This window comes from Typopeltis vanoorti, chromosome 21 (genome assembly GCF_054136105.1).
Source record: "Typopeltis vanoorti isolate ZY-2024b chromosome 21, IOZ_Tvanoo_1.0, whole genome shotgun sequence".
NCBI lineage: Eukaryota > Metazoa > Arthropoda > Arachnida > Uropygi > Thelyphonidae > Typopeltis > Typopeltis vanoorti.
In genome coordinates, this window is record NC_143569.1 from 41,537,988 (window position 1) to 41,562,296 (window position 24,309).

General features: G+C 35.8%; 1 protein-coding gene across 3 annotated transcripts in view; it reads right to left on the minus strand.

Moving 5' to 3' along the window:
• The window catches only part of LOC150094771 (RCC1 and BTB domain-containing protein 1-like), a 224,173-nt gene that overhangs the window by 106,692 nt on the left and 93,172 nt on the right, over positions 1–24,309 (minus strand). For all 3 annotated transcript variants that reach the window (XM_090410997.1, XM_090410998.1, XM_090410999.1), the window contains exon 6: positions 12,327–12,434. In XM_090410997.1, the coding sequence (XP_090267123.1) occupies positions 12,327–12,434 (108 nt within the window). The remainder of the gene's footprint in view (positions 1–12,326; positions 12,435–24,309) is intronic.

Below are 24,309 nucleotides of genomic sequence, written 5' to 3' on the forward strand. Positions count from 1 at the left end.
TTCTTTGTGAGGAGTAAATTTTTAAAATGAGGCCCCCCCCCACCCCCTGGATCAAGCCTTAATCCTGTAGATTCATCTGATTGAGCATATAGCTCACCCTCTTCTGGTAGTGAGGCTAGTAATTAGGTCTGGTTCAGTAGGATTGTTTTAGGACATTTGTGTTTCACAGGATCATGTTCATTATAATCTACAGCAAATCTTATTAATTGATTTGGATGGGTAGCTGCTTCAGAAAAGTATTTTAGGGAGAGGCATGCTGAAGACAAGTAAGAATATCTGGAATATTGGCTTCTCAATGAAGTTGTGAGTTTCTGACAAACCAAGGAACATCAAATGTCATGCGTAGGCATTTATTTTGGATGGTTTGAAGTTTCTTGATGTTGAAAAGTGATGTATGGCTTCAGGCTGCTGATCCATATGTCATTATTGGTCTGATTGATTTGTAAATAAGTAATTAATTATCTGCACTTAAACAGCTGTATCTATTGATCAATGGGTATAGATAGATATTTGGCTTCTGTTTTCAATGGGATGGTAGTGTCAAATATGCTTATTGAGCTATGAGGTGATTTTTTCCTTTTTGTAAATAGAATCATTGCACTTTTTTCTGTGTTTACATCAATTCTCCATTTCTTAAACTATAGTTGAAGATCATTGGCTGCATTTTGTAGGTGCATAGTTATTAGCTTCAGGCTGAGTGATCTGGTAAGAATGGCTGTATCATCTGCATAATAAGCGGATGTAGTAGAATTCGTATGAGGAATATCAGTTATATAAATGGAGAATAACATCGGAGAAAGTAAGGAGCCTTGTGGAATACCTGCTGTAATTTTATGTTCAGAAGATCTGTGGCTTTGTATTTTAACTTTGAATTTTCTGTTCTTTAGGAAGGATCTGATAAGTAGGATCAAATGAATTGGAAATTTTGCTGTTATTAACTTATAAAGGAGGCCGTTATGCCATACTTTATCCAATGTTTTGGCTATATCAAAGAAAATGGCACCAGTATGTTACTTCTAGTTGAATCCATGTGAGACATATTCCACGATTCTCTGGACCTGATGCACTATACAGCAGTTTGGATGGAATCCAAATTGTTCCTCTGGAATGATGTTACTATTGTTGGATGCATTTTGCAGCCTTGTCAGAATAATTTTTTCTGATAGCTTTCTGAGACAGGAGAGGAGGCTAATTGGTCGGTAGTTTTTTGAGGAAATTACAAATCTTTTCCTGGTTTGGGAATTAAGATTATGTCTACTTTTTTTTCATTTAGTTGGAAAGTAGCTAACTCTCAGCATTACATTTGTGATAGCAACTATATGCATGATGGCTTTTTGTGGGAGACATTTAATAACTTTGCAATTCCATCAAGGCCAGGAGCTTTTTATTACTGAGTTTTTTGATGATTCTGCAGACTTCAACTGGGGAGGTTGGGCAGATATTCATTTGATGGATACAGTGATTCAGAGCATGATGTACCCGTCAATGCACTTTGAAAATGAATGGTAAGTCTGGAAATGTGTAGTTGGAACTGAACTGCAATTCAAGACTGTCTGCAAATGCTTCCACTTTTTCATTTTCATGAAATACAATGCCATGTTCACCATGTATTGGTGGAAAATAATTTGGTGTCTTGCAGAGAGATTTGAAAAATTTCCATAGAGTTTGGTCGTCCTGTTGCAGAGATCAGAGTATGTGGCCTCAGTGCTGGTATGGAAGTCTCTGATAGAATAGTGGACTAAGTTAGCAGCTCTATTAATCTCTTGATGAACTAGAGATTTATGTTATCACCATCGTATTTTGTTTTTAGTATAAATGAGAATAAGAATTTCCTCTGGCAGCTGTTTGGGTTTTGTATGGGTTGCAACAGAAGTGACTGCTGCTATTCTCGACAGAATTTGCTTTTCTAAGTTTAGAACAGCAGCTTCAATTTCATCTTTTGATGATATAGGTAATGGTAAGGTACATTTTTGAGAATGACTATGTCTATAACATCTGATCACCTAATGTTCCATGTGTAGGTTCGAGTGGACCTGCAACCATAATGTTTCCTTTAATAGCAAAATTATTTAGAAATTTTCCATTTTGGGTAGTAACTCTGCTGTTCCAAGCCATGTGTTTTGAGTTGAAGTTGCCAGCCATTATTACTGCTTTGTTAGAGTCAAATAACTGAAAAAAGGTCCAAAGTAAAAATCTGTTTATTTGGCGAGTTGTACACAGAATAAATTTTAAGGCTGCTTATATTGGCTGAATAAATTTGTAGACCAGTAATCTCCAAAATTATGGATGATGGAATTTTAATTTCACCGAAACTTAGATCCTATCCTATTCTCTCAGACATACAGCTGGTAGGGGTAGCCATATGCTATCATACTAGGGAAATAATTATGAGCAAGGTAGTTTCCTGTTGCCTTCCTTGCCATAGTATATTTTATGACTGTAGCCGTGTGTGTTCACAGGACCGATTTGCCTGTTTTGAGGAATGAAAACCCTCCACCTCTGTATGAGACTGGTTAACTCACCTTTAGTCGAAAGAGACTAAAGGTGATAAAGGTTCCTCATATCACTGACAGGAATCGAACCCAGGTCTTTCTGACCAAAGGGCTTCATCTATACAGACTGATGTCTTTTAATAAAAATGGCCATATCTCATGACTCAACCGGAAGAAGAGTTGAATTTGTAGTCTTAATCAGGTCCTGCTTTCTCCTTCAACATGATGAAGAAACTTAGTGCTTTAGCAGTTATGGTCATAGTGCTAAGGGGTATGCACTTTTGGTTCAGATCTTCTATCTATGATGCAAGTAGCTTTTTCTGATAACTAAATACTTAAGGAATTGACAGCGTGCACTAGAAACATAAATTAAATCAACTTTAATATATACTTTCCGATATTTCGGCAACATCACATTGCCATCTTCATGGGAACTTAAGATAAAGACACGTGCACGCAAGCACTACATAACAGCAAATGAGAAACAAAGCGAGGAAGCTACCGTTTTTCTAAAGTCCTGATGGTGCCTCCTGGCAAGCTATATTAGGTGTTCTTGGCCTTTGGGCTGTAGGTCTTCTGATATATGTTTCCTAAATTTGGGGGCAGTCTCGTGCATCCAAATTTATTGAGGTTTGGAACGTTCCTAAGGGCAGAGGCTGATTCCATGAATAGTCTAAAGTTGATTTAATTTATATTTCTAGTGTACGCTGTCAATTCCTTAAGTATTTAGTTATCATGTTTAACCAGCGTATAAGCCTTTCTACAAGAAGTAGCTTTTCCATATCACCGATAGACCTTGTTGTTGCTTTGTCACTATTGTCGATTTAATGGAAGCAGATCCTTTCACAGCCTCTATGATTTTATCCTTATTTTTCAAAATGATTGTCACTATAGAATGAGACCATCCAAAGTCATGTGCGATCACGCTGATGGGCTTGCCAGCATCATGTTGCTTGATAACTTGCAACTTCCTTTAAAGATCAACTGCTTGCCTCTTTTTCTGTGATTCTTCACTAGGTTTTTTCACAAAATATCGCGAAATACACAAATAACCTATTTCTCACGTGTCTTCAACAGTTCCTCTGTTGAAGACACGTGCCAACTGCCAAGGGAGGTTGCACCTGAATGCGCTGTTGCCACTGTGCATATGCATTATTGGTAAATAGAAACCTTTTTACTTTACGCTTGCTTTACTCTTGTTCGAAAGTATAGTCTAAAATGTTATTTATTCCCTTATAGGATTATGGATGTATCTTCGAATGGATGTAAGTCAAGGGATGACTGTATATCTATATCTAAATGGGAGGCAAACTCCTGTAGTTCATATATTTTGTTAAGGAGGCCATTTGCGTTCCAATAAGCAATCTGTGGTGAGTTATTGGTGTTAGTTGTGTTACCCATAGCCGAGTGTAGAAAATATAATTTGCGTGTTTTTCATAAATCTTTGTCGAATCTTGAGTAGGGTTTGTTTTGCTAAATTCAATCAGCATTTCACCTAGGGTGGGTTATCATGACACCCTTATTGGGGCTAGATGGGATATGATGAACAGAGGAAACTGGTTTCATATTTACTGCATTAGCATAGGATTTATTCCTGGAGATTGACAAAGTTCCTGATTGGGATGTAGATGGTATAGAATTATTTGGTACAGTTAGAGGACTAGAGTCACAGGGGAGGGTTTCTTTTCTATCTTTTGATTAATTGGGAATTGTGTACAAACTTTATAATTAGCTGGATGAGTCTGCCACAATTGGCATACTTTGCTGGTGTTGTATGAGACTTCTTACATGAAGCTGTGGGAAGTTTATCTCCACACTTGAGGCAGCAGAACTGCTTTTCAGCGGTTCTCACGTGTCTGTATTTTTGACATTGGCTGTATTGACTAGATGATGCCTTCCTATGGAGCGATTCTGTTTAGATTATCAGATCATACACTGTTTTTAAATTGTAAATTTCATGCCTATCCTTATTAATCCCTATTAATGCTACTAGAACTAGCAGTACTGGACATTTATCTCCACTGTGCATTCTTTGCTTTTATGGGCTCAAAGCCCTGTCTTATCAAATCTAATGTAACTTCTTCAGTAGTTATGGATTCTACAATTTCTCTTACTACTACCTTTAAGTTTTTGTCAATTTTTAGGGCAAATGCATTGTAAGAGATTAATAAATCATCTAATAGTTTTGTTAATACTTCGTAGTCTGTCACTGACTCTGGCCGAAGGCCACGCCCTCTGTTATGTTTTTTGCTGTAATAAATATTTGATGTTATTGTTTTTCATGATGCTGCAGGCTAGTTCCTGCCTCTCTTTAGATTTGAGAACAACTGGGGGGGGATATGGTCTGTGCTTATGTTAACCGATGCATCCATTTGTGCAACAAGTTCGTTGGTGTCAAATGACCATCCTTTTTTTTTTTCTTCACTACTTCAAATTCTATCGATTTCTCTCCAGAATCTGAATGGAGGTCTGTGGCTGTTCAAAGTCAATGTCATTAGGAGTGTAGCTTGTGTCTGCATTACTGTTGACTTAATGAGTTTATGTCTGGGCATCTTGTTTCAAGCTCCAATCCTATATTTCTCAGCAATGTGAGAAGTTGATTATAATCTTTGTTTATGATAGGTATTCCAATGTTTCCGATCTTTAAATTTAGACAAAATAAAAGATGATGAATAATAGGAAATGAGTACTTACAGCAATCGACTTTCCTTCAATTCATCGACATCATTATAATCAAAACCAAGATTCAATTAGCAAGTATCATTAATCAAACTACACTCATACACTGATAAGCTTAAAATCAGTTACTCTAAATAACTTTTTTCCCCCCAACTACAAAACACTGCAATTTGTGGTATTTACAGAAAACAGAGAATTTGATAGCAAGGTTGAAGTAATGCAGAAGTCATATTTCCATATACAAGTAGCCAAAAGGTGTCACACCTTATTACTAAAATACTCTGGATTAGATAGATGTCGAAACTATAAATTAAAGGTCTTTATTGAGGTCTCATCTTAAAAACACACCCCAACTCAATATCATCAGAACTGAAGATCAGTACTTTCAACATAAGAAGCCTGAATGGCAAAGAAATGGAGCTAGCTGAGGAATTAGATAAGTACCAGATCAACATAATAGGGGTGACTGAAACAAAAAAGACCAAAACTGGTGAGCCCTTTCTGAGCAATAAATACAAAATGTTATATTCAGGCAATGACAATCAAGGAAAAGAAGGAGTATTCAACACAAAATACAAGAAGTCAGTCTCAAGTAGAGTAATGTGGGCAAATATGAGAATGGGGAACTGGACAATGAGACTTATTTGTGCCTATGGTCCCACAGAAGGTTCTACTAAGGTAGAAATGGAGGAATTTTTTGAGGTTTTAGAAAAAGCAACTGACACAATGAAAAATGAAAAGTTGGTCCTTGTTGGGGATCTAAATAGCAGAGTAGGAAATGATTGTCAGACATACAAAAATATTTTGGGAAAATTTAGAGAAAAGAGCAAAGCTAATAATAATGGCAAATACTGTTGGATTTCTGCTCAGAATATGGACTGGTTATTACTAACATCATGTTCCAACATAAATATGTGCATAAATTCACATGGAGAGAAGAGGCAAGGAATAAGAAAAGTCTCATTGACTATATTATTGTTGATAGTGATGTTTTCTCTCTGGTGCAGGACACTAGTGTGCAGAGGATTTGAAATTGGAAGTGATCACCATTAAGTCTTGAGCAGGATAAAACTGAATTTCATATTTAAAAGAAGAACATGTAAGAAAGTTTTAAAACGAATAAAAGTTGAGCAGCTCTCAGTTGTGAACGGTCTCAAAACGAAAGAGTTTGAGAACAGGAATCAAACCTTGGAGATTCAGTGCCAAGCTCTGAAGAAAACATTGATTCTGCCAAAGAGGCAAGTGATTAGGTTGTGTGTAAGGATAGAAAAATCAGAACTCCCTGGTGGATACAGCAAGTTAAAGAAGCAGTGAAAGAAGAAAGAAGAAAGCATATCAAAAGTTCCTGGCAAGTAAGTCAGCTTGTGCTCTTAGAAAATACAGAGACAAATGTCAGAAAGTTAACACTGTGTAAAACTAGCTAAACAAAAGTCATGGGAAGACTTTGGTAAGAACATAGAAAATAAATATCAAGAAGGTGGCAAGATATTGTGGAGGTTGTTGAAGAACCTCAGAAATGAAGGAAAGAGTGCTGTAAAAGGTGGTATGAAAACTGGAGAAAAAGATATCCTTGAAGTATGGAGTAATTACTTTGAAAAATTGCTAGATGAAATTAGCAGTGATGACAGCACAGTGATAAAAAACACTGACAAGGCATGCAATCAGGAATACATATCAATGCTTAAAATAGAAAAAGACATCAAAAGTCTGAAATGTGGAAAGGCAGCTGGAGTAGATGATATTAGACCAGAAATGCTCAAGTATGGAGGTATAAAAGTTACACAGTGGCTACACTGCATAGTTCAGAGGGCCTGGACAGAAGGACAAATTCCAGACGATTGGAGTAAAGCTCTCATAGTACCCATATATAAAAAGGGAAATAAAACTGATTTCTCTACTGAGTGTTCCTGGTAAGATTTATGCCAGTATACTTGAGAAATGGTTGAGAAGGATTGTGGAAGAGAAGCTTGGTGAGGAACAAGCTGGATTCAGGATCAGATATTCACTTTACAACAAATAGTTGAAAAGTCATGGGAATATAACAAAGATCTGTATTTAAGTTTTGTCAATTTGGAAAAAAGCATATGACAAGGTGCCAAGAGAGAAGCTATTCAATACACTACAGTTATATGGTGTCGATGGGGCATTATATCAAGCAATACTTAGTCTTTATTTGAGTTGTAAGTCAGCAGTTAGAATTGAAAGAAGTACAGGGAGATGGTTTAATGTTAAATCTGGTGTCAGATAAGGATGTACATTATCACCTCTGTTATTCATTATCTATATGGATTACATTATGAAGGAAAGTGGTATTAAACCTGATATTAAAATTGGAGATGTTAATGTCAGTTCCTTGCTTTATAAGGATGATGTTATACTTCTAAATAAATCTGCTACAAGTCAGCAAGATTCTCTGACTAAAGTGAATAACTGTTGTGATAGATATGGTATGAAGATCAGCAATAACAAGACAAAGATAATGAAAGTAGGCAGAAGCAAAAATATCAGCTGCATTGTGAATGGAGAACCTATAGAACAAGTAAAATATTTCAGCTACTTAGGCATAATTTTTTTAGTGAAGATGGTAAATTAAATACGGAAATAGACAACAGAATCAACAAAGCCGGTATTGTGCGAAGTCGACTGAATAAATTTATATGGAAAAAGAGAGATATTAGTCAAAACACTAAATTAGCTGTATACAAGACAGTGGTCAAACCAATTTTAACTTATGGATCTAAGAGCTATGTCAGAAGTAAAACACTTGACCAAAGACTAGAGACAGCAGATATGAGAGTCCTCAGAAAGATTAGGGGCGTGAACAATGGCATCAATGGCAATATCATATTAAAAACGAGGATATTAGGAAAGAACTTGACATTGTCAGCATCCAGGAAGGCGTTAGCAGAGCTAATCTCAGGTGGTATGGCAATTTAAACAGAATGGACGAGGAAAGATTAGCCAAACAAGTGTTCTCAGCCAGGTTGGCAGGAAAAAGACCCAGAGGAAGACCAAGATATAGGTGGATTGATACGGTAAAAAGTGCCTTAGAACTTATATTTATATATCTATCTTAGAAGATAGATATATAAATATAAGTTCTGACAATGTTGTAGTTTTCACAAGTAAAAGAATGATTTGGCAGAAAATTGTAGGTAGGAAGTTAGTAATGATGTAAATTTTTCATGTAATACTATCATATCCTGTACATCCCTTGTGGGTAAATGTCAGGAATTCGATGATTGAGGTCTCATCCCACTGATGAGATCCAATTAAGATCGAAACCGGTCTGGGTAGTGACCCTTCCCATAATGCATAGCATTATACATGTCTGTAAGGATATGTGTTGTTTTAAGAATACTTGTGACATAAGACTGAATGATATATGCACATAAACACAAGAAAGATATTCAATTAACCAAATATTTCAGTATGGAAATAGCAGATCATCTTCAGTGGAATTACAAGAACAGTTTTAAAAACCACAAACTAGAAGGCTAACAATAGATCGTTAAAGATAGAACACGTTGCGTGATGTTATATCACTAAGTATTAAGTATAAAACAGAATATTTTGAAGTAGAGACATGATTGGGGTAAAAAAAAAAAAAATTAATCAGTAATCTTGATTAGAATTTCCCAGATTTTTGATATAGATATACAGTCATTACGATTCAGGTTGGGACGATGGAGCAAGGCCTCCACGCTTTCTTTGAACAAACGTTTGAACCTATAACGGGATCTATGTAAGAGGAGAGTCCTGGACCAAAAGATGCTATGGTCAGTTTCAATCCCATGTTGAGCCAATCCAGACTTTTCAAGTTTGTTGTGAAGAATGGAGGATTGATGTTCTTGGATTCTTTTTTCAAGAGAACGTCCAGTCTGCCCAAAATAGGAGAGATCACAGTTGCAAGGAATTTGATAAAATCCAGGAAGAGTTAAAGTTGAGTGTTTGTCTTTAGGAGAAGGAAAATGAGAAGACAATTTGTTAATAGGTGAATACGTAGTTGTTAAATCATATTTCTTTAAAATTTTTGCGATAGGTTCTGAAATACCAGAGATATAAGGAATAGGCACTCGACGTATTGAAACTCTGTTGTTTTGTGGAGGATTATAAGAATTGAGAAGATGTTGAATACTTTTTTTTAGAAAAGCCATTGAGTTTCATGTGTTGTTGGATAGTAGAAAGTTCTTTCTGTAGATAATCAAAAGTAGAACAATTAGTTTTGGCTCTTCTGATGAGGCATTTTATAATTCCTGTTTTTTGACATGGATGATGGGCTGATTCTTTAAGAATATAACGACCTGTGAACATTGGCTTCCTGTATACTGTAGTTGTAAGAATATTTGAAGGTGACCGGATGAGGAGAACGTCTAAAAAAGATAACTGGTTGTTTTCTTCTATTAATTAACATTGAAAGGAATCTCAATCATCTAACTAGTGATGAAGCTAATGCTCTTAGCCTAGAAGTCGCTTCTTCTCTACTTAAGGCCAAACTTCCTCCTTCCAACATATCTTCCTTCTGAAATGAAATCTTTACAGTCCTTGAGAAAAAATAATCACCTCATTATCACCAAAGCTGACAAGGGAAAAGCAACAGTAGTTATGGACTCAGCAAATTACAGAAGAAAACTTTTTCTTTTGCTTCGAGATCGCTCCACATATCAAGAAATTGATTATTATCCAACCAACAGACAACTAAAGAAATTAAATTCTCTCTTAGATGACGTCATCCGTTTAGATAAAGACACAATTGAAAGACTTAAAACTCATTTTGCAAGACTTCCTAGATTTTATGGCCTTCCAAAAATCCATAAGATTGACTATCCTCTTTGTCCAATAGTGGATTGTATTGATTCTCCTACTTACCGTATAGCCAAATATCTAGCTAAATTATTGAAATCTTACATTGGCAACTCTAATTCTTTTTTAAAAAACTCCTCAGATTTCTTAGAAAAATTAAAAAATGTCTCATTACAACCTCCAGATCTTATGGTTAGCTTTGATATAGACTCTTTATATACCAATGTACCTCTCAAGGAAACTTTAAAATTACTTGCTGACATCTTTCCTCGAGACATTATAAAACTATTCGATTTCGTAATACATTCTGGATATTTTGTATGTCAAAATAAATTTTACAGCCAAGTAGAAAGAACGGCCATGGGAAGTCCTCTTTCTCCTGCTTTGGCCAACTTTTATTTGGAACATTTAGAAAAAGTCCTCTTCTCATCTATTTTCCCTCAACCATCCTTTTGGGTAAGATATATAGATGACATCTTTACTATTTGTCCTCACCGCAAAAACTCTTTACCTTCTTTTTTAAACAGTGCATCGTCGTAGAAAGTTTACTATGGAAAGAGAAGAAAACAACCAGTTATCTTTTTTAGACATTTTCCTCATCCGGTCACCTTCAAATATTCTTACAACTACAGTGTACTGGAAGCCAACATTCACAGGTCGTTATATTCTTAAAGAATCAGCCCGTCATTCATATCAAAAAATAGGAATTATAAAATGCCTCATCAGAAGAGCCAAAACTAATTGTTCTACTTTTGATTATCTACAGAAAGAACTTTCTACTATCCAACAACACATGAAAATCAATGGCTATTCTAAAAAAAGTATTCAACATCTTCTCAATTCTTATAATCCTCCACAAAACAACAAAGTTTCAATACGTCGAGTGCCTATTCCTTATATCTCTGGTATTTCAGAACCTATAGCAGGAATATTAACAAATTGTCTTCTCATTTTCCTTCTCCTAAAGACAAACGCTCAACTTTAACTCTTTCTAGAGTTTATCAAATTCCTTGCAACTGTGATCTCTCCTATTTTGGACAGACTGGACGTTCTCTTGAAAAAAGAATCCAAGAACATCAATCCTCCATTCTTCACAACAAACTTGAAAAGTCTGGATTGGCTCAACACGGGATTGAAACTGACCACAGCATCTTTTGGTCCAGGACTCGCCTCTTACATAGATCCCATTATAGGTTTGAACGTTTGTTCAAAGAAAGCGTGGAGGATTTGCTCCATCATCCCAACCTGAATCGTAATGACTGTATATCTATATCAAAAATCTGGGAAAGTCTAATAAAGATTACTCATTAATTTTTTTTTTCCCCTAATCATGTCTCTACTTCAAAATGTTCCATTTTATACTTAATACTTAGTGATATGATGTGAAGTAACTTTGCCCAGTCGCAAAGTTACTTTGCGCACAAACTTTGTTGGCTTACACCAAGAATATAATTTTTTGGTATCTTTAATTTATAGCATAACCAAGTGGAAAACTTTCAACATCTAATAAACAGACAACACAGCCTTGACTATTTTTTCTTTCTTAAAAACTGAATTGCACTATTACTATAAAAATTAATTTGCTGATATGATCTTGAGTCCAAACAAATAAAAAAAAAAAAATTGTCAATAAGACTCCTATAACATAATATCATAAATTTAGTTTATCCTTTATCCAAGTGTGAGCAAACAAAGTTTGCGCATGAAAATATCTTCAGGACTGAGGTAAGGTAGTACAACACCAGGAAACTCATAGCAAAGGTTGACGAAGCTAAAATCACTCCTACCTCAGTCCTGAAGATATTTTCAGGTGCAAACTTTGTTTGCTCACACTTAGATAAAGGATTAAACTAAATTTATTATAGTCTAACCAAGTGCAAAATAAACTTTCAACATCGTTCTCTGAATCCAGAGTAATTTAATAATAAGGTGGCACACCTTTTGGCAACTCCTATAGGTAAAGATGACCTCTCCATTGCTTCTGCCTTGGTATCTCTCTTCTGGGCCTGGCTTCCACTGACGAGACCTCAATAAAGGTCAAAACCGGTCTGGGTAGTAGCCCTTCCCTTAATGCATAACCTTATACATATCGGCAAATAGATATGTTTGCATTGCGGGAGATACTGAGATAGGAGTGATGTTAACTTAATCCACCTTTGATATGAGTTACCTGGTGTTGTACTACCTTACCTCAGTCCTGAAGATATTTTCAGGTGCAAACTTTTTGCTCACACTTGGATAAAGGATTAAACTAAATTTATTACAGTCTAACTAAGTGTAAAATAAACTTTCAACAACATAATATTATTAATGAGAAATGAAAACTATTATAAAGTAACACAGAAGACTCACCTTCTGAATTACAGCTCCTTGTAAATTTGCTACACGACATGGATTAGCTTGATTGGCATTATTTCCTATACCTAATTGACCATTTCCATTGTAGCCCCAACCATACACCTAGAAAATAATGTCACATCAACTGATTAGTTTATAAAAACATATAAAAAACAAACATTAAAAAAAAATTAATAAATAAGACCACCAATTCTGTGAGTTACGACTGTATGCTGTGTTTAAACACCCTTTACGATAAACAATCAAACAACAGTATAATATAAGCAAATTCAAAAATGCCTTATTACCTGCTTGATAGCATTAGTTTTAATATATTTAATTTTAAACAAAGAAGTATGGCAATTTTATGTAAAAAAAAACAGTGCAACTACAAAAAATAAAAAATGACTGTGCTGTTTAGTAAAAACTAACTGATGTTATACATGCAATGATGCCTCAGTGATCTAATCAAGAAACAACTATGCTAATCATATAACTCAACTGATTCATATGATTCATCCCTATACCTCAAAGAGTTCTTTCATTATGTGACAAGTAAGAGGAAGATTCATTATTGAAGATAAGCTTTAATGTGTGATGATGGTCATGAGGTGACAGAAGCAGATAACATAGTAAAGTTATTTAGTAACCACCTTGCAAGGGTATATCATCCTAATGAGATTACTGCTTTAACATACGTTACAGACACTAATGCAGGAACAGAGATGAAAGAATTTTAGGTTCTCAGGATATTGCAGAATCACAATGCAAATAGATCTGTGGGATTAGATGAGATATCAGCTCAGGTTTTGCAAGAATATGCAAGGGAACTCGCAATGCCTCTGACTATGCTCTTTAATTTAAATCTAATTGAATGGAAAGAAAGCAAAATAATTCCCTTGAATAAGGGACATTCTAAGACTGCAGTAGCAAATTATAGACCAATCGATATCTTAGGCATGGTGGGAAAAATACTGGAAAAAATGGTCAAAAAAGAGAATTCAAGAATGGGTGGATAAAAACATGATACTATATGAGGGACAACATAGCTTTGCCATGCCTTAGCAATTTATGGTCTTAGAAATTTAGGGCCAGTCATGCCTTAGCAATTTAGGATCTTTTTTATAATAGAGTAACAGCAGAGCATGATAAAGAAAATGGCTACATGATGATTCTGCTGGATTTTGCAAAGGCATTTGATAGAATACCACGTGGAACTCTTATGCAAATTAGAATGGGGGATGAACACGATACTGATTAAGTGGATAAGGAGTGACTGCTGGGCAGATATCGAATAGTGGTATATGGAGGGACAGAATCAAGGTAAAAACAGGTGACTAGTATGCCGCAAGGTTCAATGATGGGATCATTGCTGTTTAATTTGTACATAAATGATATAGGAAATAACCTGAAAGGAAATATTCAGTTGTTTGCTGATGATGGGAAATTGGAGTAATAGTTAAAGATACCAAGAAATTATATACTTGGATTAATCCTTTATCCAAGTGTAAGCAAACAAAGTTTGCACCTGAAATATAATCAGGACTAGGGCAACTCTTATATATAGAAGCTAATGACTTCACATCGCTTGCCTTAGTATCCCATAATGCAAAGCACATATCCATACAGTTATGTATAATGCTATGCATTATGGGAAGGGTCACTACCCAAGACTGGTTTTGACCTTTGAGGTCTCATCAGTGGGAGCCAGACCAAGAGGTGATACTAAGGTTGGAGTAATGCAGAAGTCATATTTGACTGATGGGAGACTTTAATTACAGGAATACAGAATAGAAGGAGGAGACAGCATATGGGAACAAGGAGAGCGAGTTTGTGGAATTTCTGAAAGATTCCACAAACTCGATTTCACATGCTGCTGCTTACTGAGAGTCAGTAAGCAGCATGTGACTGAAGCAACTAGAGGCTTTAATGTATTGGATTTGGTGATAACTTCACAAGATGTAGTTGTTAATGAAGTGTTGACAATGCCACCGGTTGGTGAGAGTGATAATGAGTTAGATGTTTGGGAAGTGATGAAACCGGAAAAGGTCACCGCAAAAAAAAAGGATACATGTGAAAGTATAAAGCAGGTGATTATAGGAAGCTTTGTAGTCAGTTAGCATCAGTACGTTGGGTAGATAAGCTGAGTGGAACAGATGTTGACAATGCATGGAAACACACAAGGCAGTATCTGAAAAAGCAATGTATGACTGCATACTGAGGGTTACGCAAGTAAATAGAGTAGGAGTGAAATGGATGAACAGTGGAATCAAGCAAGCTTGCTAGAAAAGAAAATGTTATGGAGAAGGTAAAAGACAGTTTTTGATGATCAGATCCATGAAGAGTATAAAGTGCAGGCTAGAAAGGTGATGAGCATGGTAAAGAAAGAAAAGGTGTATGAGAGGAGATTAGCTGGTGAGGACAAGATTAACTCAAGGGAATTTTTCCCTATATGGCAAGCCAGAGGAAGAATAATTATGGCAGATTAACACTGGTGAATAGTCATGGCAGCAGATTAACAACTGCAATGGATATAGTGGAATTAATGAGCGTATGTCACGTTGAAAGTTTATTTTTCACTTGGTTAGACAATAATAAATTTAGTTTAATCCTATATCCAAGTGTAAGCAAATAAAGTTTGCGCCTGAAAATATCTTGAGGACTGAGGTAAGGTAGTACAACACCAGGCAACTTGTAGCAAAGATGGACCAAGCTAACATCACTCCTATCTCAGTATCTCCCATAACGCAAAACACATCTCCTTGTGGATATGTATAATGTTATGCATTAAGGGAAGGGCCACTACCCAGACCAGTTTCAACCTTTATTGAGGTCTCGTCAGTGGGAGCCAGGCCCAGAAGTGGAGATACCAAGGCAGAAGCAATGGAGAGGTCATCTTTGCCTACAGGAGTTGACGAAAGATCCACCTTTGGTCCACCATCGCTATGAATTGCCTGGTGTTGTACTACCTTACCTCAGTCCTGAAGATATTTTCAGGTGCAAACTTTGTTTGCACACTTGGATAAAGGATTAAACTAAATTTATTATAGTCTAACCAAGTGCAAAATAAACTTTCAACATCTTTCTCTAAATCCAGAGTAATTTAATAATAAGGTGGCACACCTTTTGGCAACTCCTATAGGTAAAGATGACCTCTCCATTGCTTCTGCCTTGGAAACTGGGCCTGGCTCCCAGTGATGAGACCTTAATAAAGATCAAAACCGGTCTGGGTAGTGGCCCTTCCCTTAAATGCATAACATTATACATCCGCAAGGAGTGTGTTTTGCATTATGGAAGATACTGAGATAGGAGTGATGTTTTCTTGATCCACCTTTGCTACGAGTTGCTCGGTGTTGTACTACCTTATCTCAGTCCTGAAGATATTTTCAGGCGCAAACTTTGTTTGTTCACACTTGGATAAAGGATTAAACTAAATTTATTAGAGTGTACAGGTATTCCTCGATTAATGCGGTTAATTAATCCCTCAATGTTACCGCATATATCAAAATCACGTAAATCAAATCTAATAATCAATGGTAAAAATTACAATTCGTCCATGATCGATTACCATATTAATAATTCATTTTATATGATACTCTTTTAGGAAAGATAAAAAAGAAATGCAAAGTAAATGTTTAATAAATGCTTATACCTAGATTATTTACTGCAATTTTTTATCAAAAGAAGTTATCAGGAGCCGTTTGAGCAGTTTTTTTTTTTTTTTCTTATCAGCATAAATTCTACGATAACAAGCAAAATGACTCTCCATCCTTCGGCAAACAATCAATAAAACATAAAGAAAAAAACACTGGGATGCTTAAGGGTCAAAGCTGTATAACTGACAGGAGACCTCCAAATAACCTTTAAAGAAATGTGGAGAACCGACCAGGGCTTCTGACCTAATGTCCAATCCTCACCTTCTCGTGGTGCACCCTGTTGGGTATCTACTTGGATACTGAATGAACAAGAATGGGCTGGTAATTTGGGATTTAGCCGACCAAATTGTATTCTTATTGGCTTAAACCAATATAAAAAATGATGGTACGACATGACAAAATTTCATGCCGGCTGGGGCGTCGCACGGTTAAACAAGGTCTCCGTTGTTTTCGCCAGGGAACCAGGGCATACAGCAAAAAGTCAGCTACTGGAACAAATCTGAAAACAAACCCCAACTCAACATCACCAGAGTTAAAGATTGGTACTATCAACATAAGAAGCGTGAATGGCAAAGAAATGGAGCTAGCTGAGGAATTAGATAAGTACCAGATCGACATAATAGGGGTGACTGAAACAAAAAAGAAAAACTTTTGAGATCTTTCTGAGCAATAAATACAAAATGTTATATTCAGGCAATGACAATCAAGGAAAACAAGGAGTAGCCATAGTATTCAACACAAAATACGAGGCTAATCTTCTTGAATGGCAGGCAGTCTCAAGTAGAGTAATGTGGGCAAATATGAGAATGGGGAACTGGACAATGAGACTTATTTGTGCCTATGGTCCCACAGAAGGTTCTACTAAGGTAGAAGTGGAGGAATTTTTTGATTCTTTAGAAAACGCAACTGACACGATGAAAAATGAAAAGTTGATCCTTGTCGAGTATCTAAATAGCAGAGTAGGAAATGATTGTGAGACATAGAAAAATATTTTGGGAAAATTTGGAGAAAAGAGCAAAGCTAATAATAATGGCAAATATCTGTTGGATTTCTGCTCAGGACATGGACTGGTTATTACTAACACCATGTTCCAACATAAAAATGTGCACAAATTCACATGGAGAGAAGAGGCAAGGAATAAGAAAAGTCTCATTGACTATGTTATTGTCGATAGTGATGTTTTCTCCCTGGTGCAGGACACCAGAGTGTACAGAGGATTTGAAATTGGAAGTGATCACTATTTAGTCTTGAGCAGGATAAAATTGAATTTCATATTGAAAAGAATAACATGTAAGAAAGTTTTAAAGCAAATAAAAGTTGAGCAGCACTCAGATGTGAAATGTAGACTAAAATACACAAACATGATTGAAGAAAAAATGAAAGAGTTTGAGAACAGGAATCAAACCTTGGAGATTCAGTGGCAAACTCTGAAGAAAACATTGATTGATTCTGCCAAAGAGGCATGTGGTGAGGTTGTCTGCAAGGATGAAAAAATCACAACTCCCTGGTGGACACAGGAAGTTAAAGAGAGTGAAGGAAAAGAAGAAAGCATATCAAAAGTTTCTGTCAAATAAGTAAGCTTGTGCTCTTAGAGAATACAGAGACAAATGCAAGAATGCTAAACACTGTGTAAAACTAGCTAAACAAAAGTCATGGGAGGACTTTGGCAAGAATATAGAAAATAAATATCAAGAAGGTGGCAAAATATTCTGGAAGTTGTTGAAGAAGCTTAGGAATGGAGGAAAGAGTGCTGTAAAAGGATTTAGAGATGATAAAGGTGACATGAAAACGGGAGAAAAAGATATCCTTGAAGTATGGAGTAATTACTTTGAAAAACTGCTAAATGAAACAAGCAGTGATGACAGCACAGTGGTAAAAAACACCGACCATGCATGCAGTCCGGAATACATATCCATACTTGAAATAGAAAAAGCCATCAAAGGCTTCAAATGTGGAAAGGCAGCAGGAGTAGATGATATTTGACCAGAAATGCTGAAGTATGGTGGTATAAGAGTCTTACAGTGGCTGCACTGTATAGTTCAGAAAGCCTGGACAGAGGTACGAATTCCTGATGATTGGAGTAGAGCTCTCATAGTACCCATATATACAAAGGGAAATAAAACAATGTGAGAATTACAGAGGTATTTCCCTACTGAGATTTCTTGGCAATATCTATGCAAGTATACTTGAGAAACGGTTGAGAAGAATTGTAGAAGAAAAGCTTGGTGAAGAACAAGCTGGATTCAGGTGAAATAGAGGGTGTCAGGATCAGATCTTCACTTTACGACAAATAGTCGAGAAAGCATGGGAATATAATAAATATCTGTATTGAAGTTTTGTCGATTTGGAAAAGCCATATGACAAGGTGCCAAGAGAGAAGCTATTCAATACATTACAGTTATATGGTGTCAATAGGGCATTATATCAAACAATACTTAGTCTTTCTTTGAGCTGTAAGTCAGCAGTTAGAATTCAAGGAAGTACAGGAAGATGCTTTAATGTTGAATACAAGGATGTACATTATCTATATGGATCACATTATGAAGGGAAGTGGTATTAAATGTGATATGAAACACGATTTTTACTGAAGATGGTATATTAAATTAAATATAGAAATAGACAATAGAATCAGCGAAGCTGGTATGGTAGGAAGTCAATTGAATAAATTCATATAGAATAAGAGAGAAATTAGTCGGAACACTAAATTAGCTGTATACAAGACAGTGTTTAAGCCAGTTTTAACTTATGGATCTGAGAGCTGGGTCAGAAGTAAAACACTTGACCAAAGACTAGATACTGCAGATATCATAGTCCTCAGAAAGATTATAGGCATGAACAAATGGCATCAATGGCAATATCATATTAAAAACGAGGATATTAGGAAAGAACTTGACATTAAGCGATTAAGGAGATTAGCAGAGCTAATCTCATGTGGTCTTAGCTCTGCTAATCTCTGAGATTAGCAGAGCTAATCTCAGTTGGCAGAGATTAGCAGAGCTAATCTCTGCAAACCTGGCAGATAACACTTGTTTTGCTAATCTTTCTTTGCTCCATTCACCTGGATCTTCATTTAGAAGATCCAGGTGAAAGAAAGATTAGCAAAACAAGTGTTCTCTACCAGGTTGGCAGAAAAACGACCCAGAGGAAGATCAAGATATAGGTGGATTGATACGGTAAAAAGTGCCTTAGAAGATAGATATATAAATATAAGATCTTGATATTTATATATCTATCTAATATATAAATATTAGATAGATATATAAATCTATATATCTATCTAATATATATATATATATATATTTTTTTTTTTATTTAACTTGTTAAAATAAACATTAAACGATAGGCAAAAAAAAAATAAATAAAATAATATTTATATTAGATAGATATATAGATCTATCTATATAGATATATAGATAGATCTATATAGATATATAGATAGATCTATATATCTATATATCAAGATCTATATATCTTGAAGTTGGAGTCTTGACAAGTAACAGACTGATTTGGAGGAAAATTGTAGATAGGAAGTTAGTAATGATGTAATTTTTTTCATGTAGTACTATCATATCCTGTACACCCCTTGAGGGTACATGGCAGGAATTTAATGACGTTGAAAAAAACACCGCAAATATAATACATGATGGTACAAATTAAGTGGATATCGAATCCAACATTATTTCAAAACCGAAGAGAGAAACTCAGGGCTGGTGGAAGCAGGCATGCAGAGCATGCGGTGCATGTAGGCACCACTACGAAAGGGGCACCGTACATAAATTCATTTTTAAGAAACAAAATTTTTATCATGAAAACAAAAAAATCTTAGAATGATCAATATTAAAATAAATACTGGCCGGATACATCGAATAAAAATTTTAAAAAATTGTATATTGCCGCCTCTTTCATCAGCCGGCTGTTTACAATTTTGCAGCGAGAGCAGGCTAAATGCTTGTCTAAAGAATGTTGTGTCTACAGCAGTATATCTAAAGTGAAATGGTGAATGGTTTTTATGTGCAGAAACGAATTTTTGTATAAAACATTTGTTGCTAGTTCATCATCATCATCAAATTCCTGCCATGTACCCACAAGGAGTGTACAGGATATGACAGCACTACATGAAAAAATTATATCATTACTAACTTCCAATCTACAATTTTCCTCCAAATCAGTCTGTTACTTGTCAAGACTACAACATTATCAGATCTTATATTTCTATCGTCTAAGGCATTTTGTACCTTATCAATCCACCTATATCTTGGTCTTCCTCTGCGTCGTTTTCCTGCCAATCTGGCAAAGAACACTTGTTTTGCTAATCTTTCCTCGCCCATTCTGTTTAGGTGACCATACCACCTGAGATTAGCTCTGCTAACGCATTCCTGGATGCAGACAATGTCAAGTTCTTTCCTAATATCCTCATTTTTAATATGATATTGCCATTGATGCCATCTGTTCACGCCGCTAATTTTTCTCAGGACTCTCACATCTGCGGTCTCTAGTCTTTGGTCAAGTGTTTTACTTCTGACCCAGCTCTCAGATCCATAAGTTAAAACTGGTTTGAACACTGTCTTGTATACAGCTAATTTAGTGTTCCGACTAATTTCTCTCTTATTTCAATATGAATTTATTCAATTGACTTCCCAAAATACCAGCTTTGCTGATTCTGTTGTCTATTTCCATATTTAATTTACCATCTTCAGTAAAAATCGTGCCTAAGTAGCTGAAATGTTTTACTTGTTCCACAGGTTCTCCATTCACAACACAGTTGACATTTTCAACGATTCTGCCTATTTTCATTGTCTTTGTCTTTTTATTGCTGACCTTCATACCATATCTATTATAATAGCTATTCAATTTAGTCAGAGAATCTTGCAGACTTGTAGCGGATTTATTTAGAAGTATAACATCATCCGCATAAAGCAAAGAGCTGACATTAACGTCTCCAATTTTGATATCATGTTTAATACCACTTTCCTTCATAATGTGATCCATATAGATAATGAATAACAGAGGGGATAATGTACATCCTTGTCTCACCCCAGATTTAACATTAAACCATCTTCCTGTACTTCCTTCAATTCTAACTGACATACAACTCAAATAAAGACTAAGTATTGCTTGATATAATGCCCTACTGACACCATATAACTGCAACGTATTGAATAGCTTCTCGTTTGGCACCTTATCATATGCCTTTTCCAAATCGACAAAACTTAAATACAGATCTCTGTTATATTCCCATGCTTTCTCGACTATTTGTCGTAAAGTGAAGATCTGATCCTGACAGCCTCTGTTTGGCCTGAATCCAGCTTGTTCTTCACCAAGATTTTCTTCCACAATTCTTCTCAACCGTTTCTCAAGTATACTTGCATAGATTTTGCCAGGAACACTCAGTATGGAAATACCTCTGTAATTCTCACATTCAGTTTTATTTCCCTTTTTATATATGGGTACTATGAGAACTCTACTCTAATCATCGGAAATTCGTCTCTTTGTCCAGGCTTTCTGAACTATGCAGTGCAGCCACTGTAAGACTCTTATACCACCATACTTCAGCATTTCTGGTCGAATATCATCTACTCCAGCTGCCTTTCCACGTTTCAAGCCTTTGATGGCTTTTTCTACTTCAAGTATGGATATGTATTCCTGACTGCATGCCTGGTCAGTGTTTTTTACCACTGTGCTGTCATCATTGCTTGCTTCATTTAGCAGTTTTTCAAAGTAATTACTCCATACTTCAAGGATATCTTTTATTCCAGTTTTCATGTCACCTTTATCATCTCTAACTCCTTTTACAGCACTCTTTCCTCCATTCCTAAGCTTCTTCAACAACTTCCAGAATATTTTGCCACCTTCTTGATATTTATTTTCTATATTCTTGCCAAAGTCCTCCCATGACTTTTGTTTAGCTAGTTTTACACAGTGTATAGCATTCTTGCATTTGTCTCTATATTCTCTAAGAGCACAAGCTGACTTATTTGACAGGAACTTTTGATATGCTTTCTTCTTTTCCTTCACTGCCTCTTTAACTTCCTGTGTCCACCAGGGAGTTCTGATTTTTCTATCCTTGCAGACAACCTCACTACATGCCTCTCTGGCTGAATCAATCAGTGTTTTCTTGAAGGCTTGCCACTGAATCTCCAAGGTTTGGTTCCTGTTCTCAAACTCTTTCATTTTTTCTTCAATAATCTTTTCTTCAATAATCATCATGTATTTTAGTCTACAGTTCACATCTGAGAGCTGCTCGACTTTTATTCGCTTTAAAACTTTCTTAGATGTTATTCTTTTCAATATGAAATTTAATTTTATCCTGCTCAAGACTAAATAGTGATCACTTCCAATTTCAAATCCTCTGTACACTCTGGTGTCCTGCACCAGGGAGAAAACATCACTATCAACAATAACATAGTCAATGAGACTTTTCTTATTCCTAGCCTCTTCTCTCCATGTGAATTTGTGCACATTTTTATGTTGGAACATGGTGTTAGTAATAACCAGTCCATGTCCTGAGCAGAAATCCAACAGATATTTGCCATTATTATTAGCTTTGCTCTTTTCTCCAAATTTTCCCAAAATATTTTTCTATGTCTCACAATCATTTCCTACTCTGCTATTTAGATACTCGACAAGGATCAACTTTTCATTTTTCATCGTGTCAGTTGCGTTTTCTAAAGAATCAAAAAATTCCTCCACTTCTACCTTAGTAGAACCTTCTGTGGGACCATAGGCACAAATAAGTCTCATTGTCCAGTTCCCCATTCTCATATTTGCCAACATTACTCTACTTGAGACTGCCTGCTATTCAAGAAGATTAGCCTCATATTTTGTGTTGAATACTATGGCTACTCCTTCTTTTCCTTGATTGTCATTGCCTGAATATAACATTTTGTATTTATTGCTCAGAAAGATCTCAAAAGTTTTTCTTTTTTGTTTCAGTCACCCCTATTATGTCGATCTGGTACTTATCTAATTCCTCAGCTAGCTTCATTTCTTTGCGATTCAGGCTTCTTCATGTTGATAGTACTGATCTTTAATTCTGGTGATGTTGAGTTGGGGTTTGTTTTCAGATTTGTTCCAGTAGCTGACTTTTCGCTGTTCGCCCTGGTTCCCTGGCGAAAACAACGGGGGCCTTGTTTAACCGGGCGACGGCCCCAGCCAGCATGAAATTTTGTCATGTTGTACCATCATTTTTTTTATTTTGGTTTAACCAATAAGAATACAATTTGGTCGGCTAAATAGCAAATTGCCACCCCTCCACATAGCCTTTGGCTATGTGGAGGTCTCCTCTCAGTTATACAGCTTTGACCCTTAAGCACCCCTTGTTGCTAGTCAACCAGTCATATGGTATGCATCTCAGTAGGCTACTGACAGTAGCGCAGTGCAGACTATTATTTTGTCTCTGTGTCGTGTTGTGTAATAATTTCTTGTGGGTATAAAATAGAAATGGAATCAAAAATTAAAAAAAAGTTATCCGGTGCACAAAATCGTAAGCATAATGCTGCGAAAGAAGCAGATGTTAAGAAACAAACTGGGGCTCTTAATAAATTTGTTAAAATATTAAAATATTCTGATGCAGATTATAACCAACTTGATACAATAGAAATCAGAGTTGAAGAACCGTGTACATCATCCAGTTTGCATGAAAGTACTATTGCAACTATTGAACAAGATAACAAGATGCATGATTTACGTGAAAAATAGTTAGAAGATTTAGTTGTAGTTGACCACGAAACTAACACATTGTTAGTCTCTGTAAATTTAGAAGATCCAGGTGAATGGGGAAATATTGATGAAAAATTACAGGTTGTTTTAATTGAAATGGGGCCTGTTCAAAAGAAAAATATAATATATCCCAGAGATACATATGGTCATAAATTTGGCGACACGTATTATAATTGAAAAATGGAAAACGGTGACCTCGTGCCAAGAACATGGCTCATTTATTCCGAAACTTTAAATTCTGTTTTTTGCTTTTGTTGCGAACCTTTTGCACCTACCGTATCAAGTGGTCTTGTAGAAAGCTATAATGATTGGAGAAATGTAAGTAGAACTTTGCATATACACGAGACTAGTTTAACTCACATGAAAAATTTCTTAAAATGGAAGGAAGCTGATAAAAATTTAAAAAACAAAACTACTATTGATTGAGAGAATCAAAGGAAAAGAAACATTGGACGAGTGTTCTAGAACGCTTGATTGAAATTATAAAATTCCTTGGTAGCCAAAATTTAACTTTTCGCGGATCATCTGATAAATTATATGAAAGGAATAACAGCAATTTTTTGAAATTAGTCGTACTGTTTGCGAAGTTTGATCCCGTTATGGAAAATCATGTTGAAAGGCCC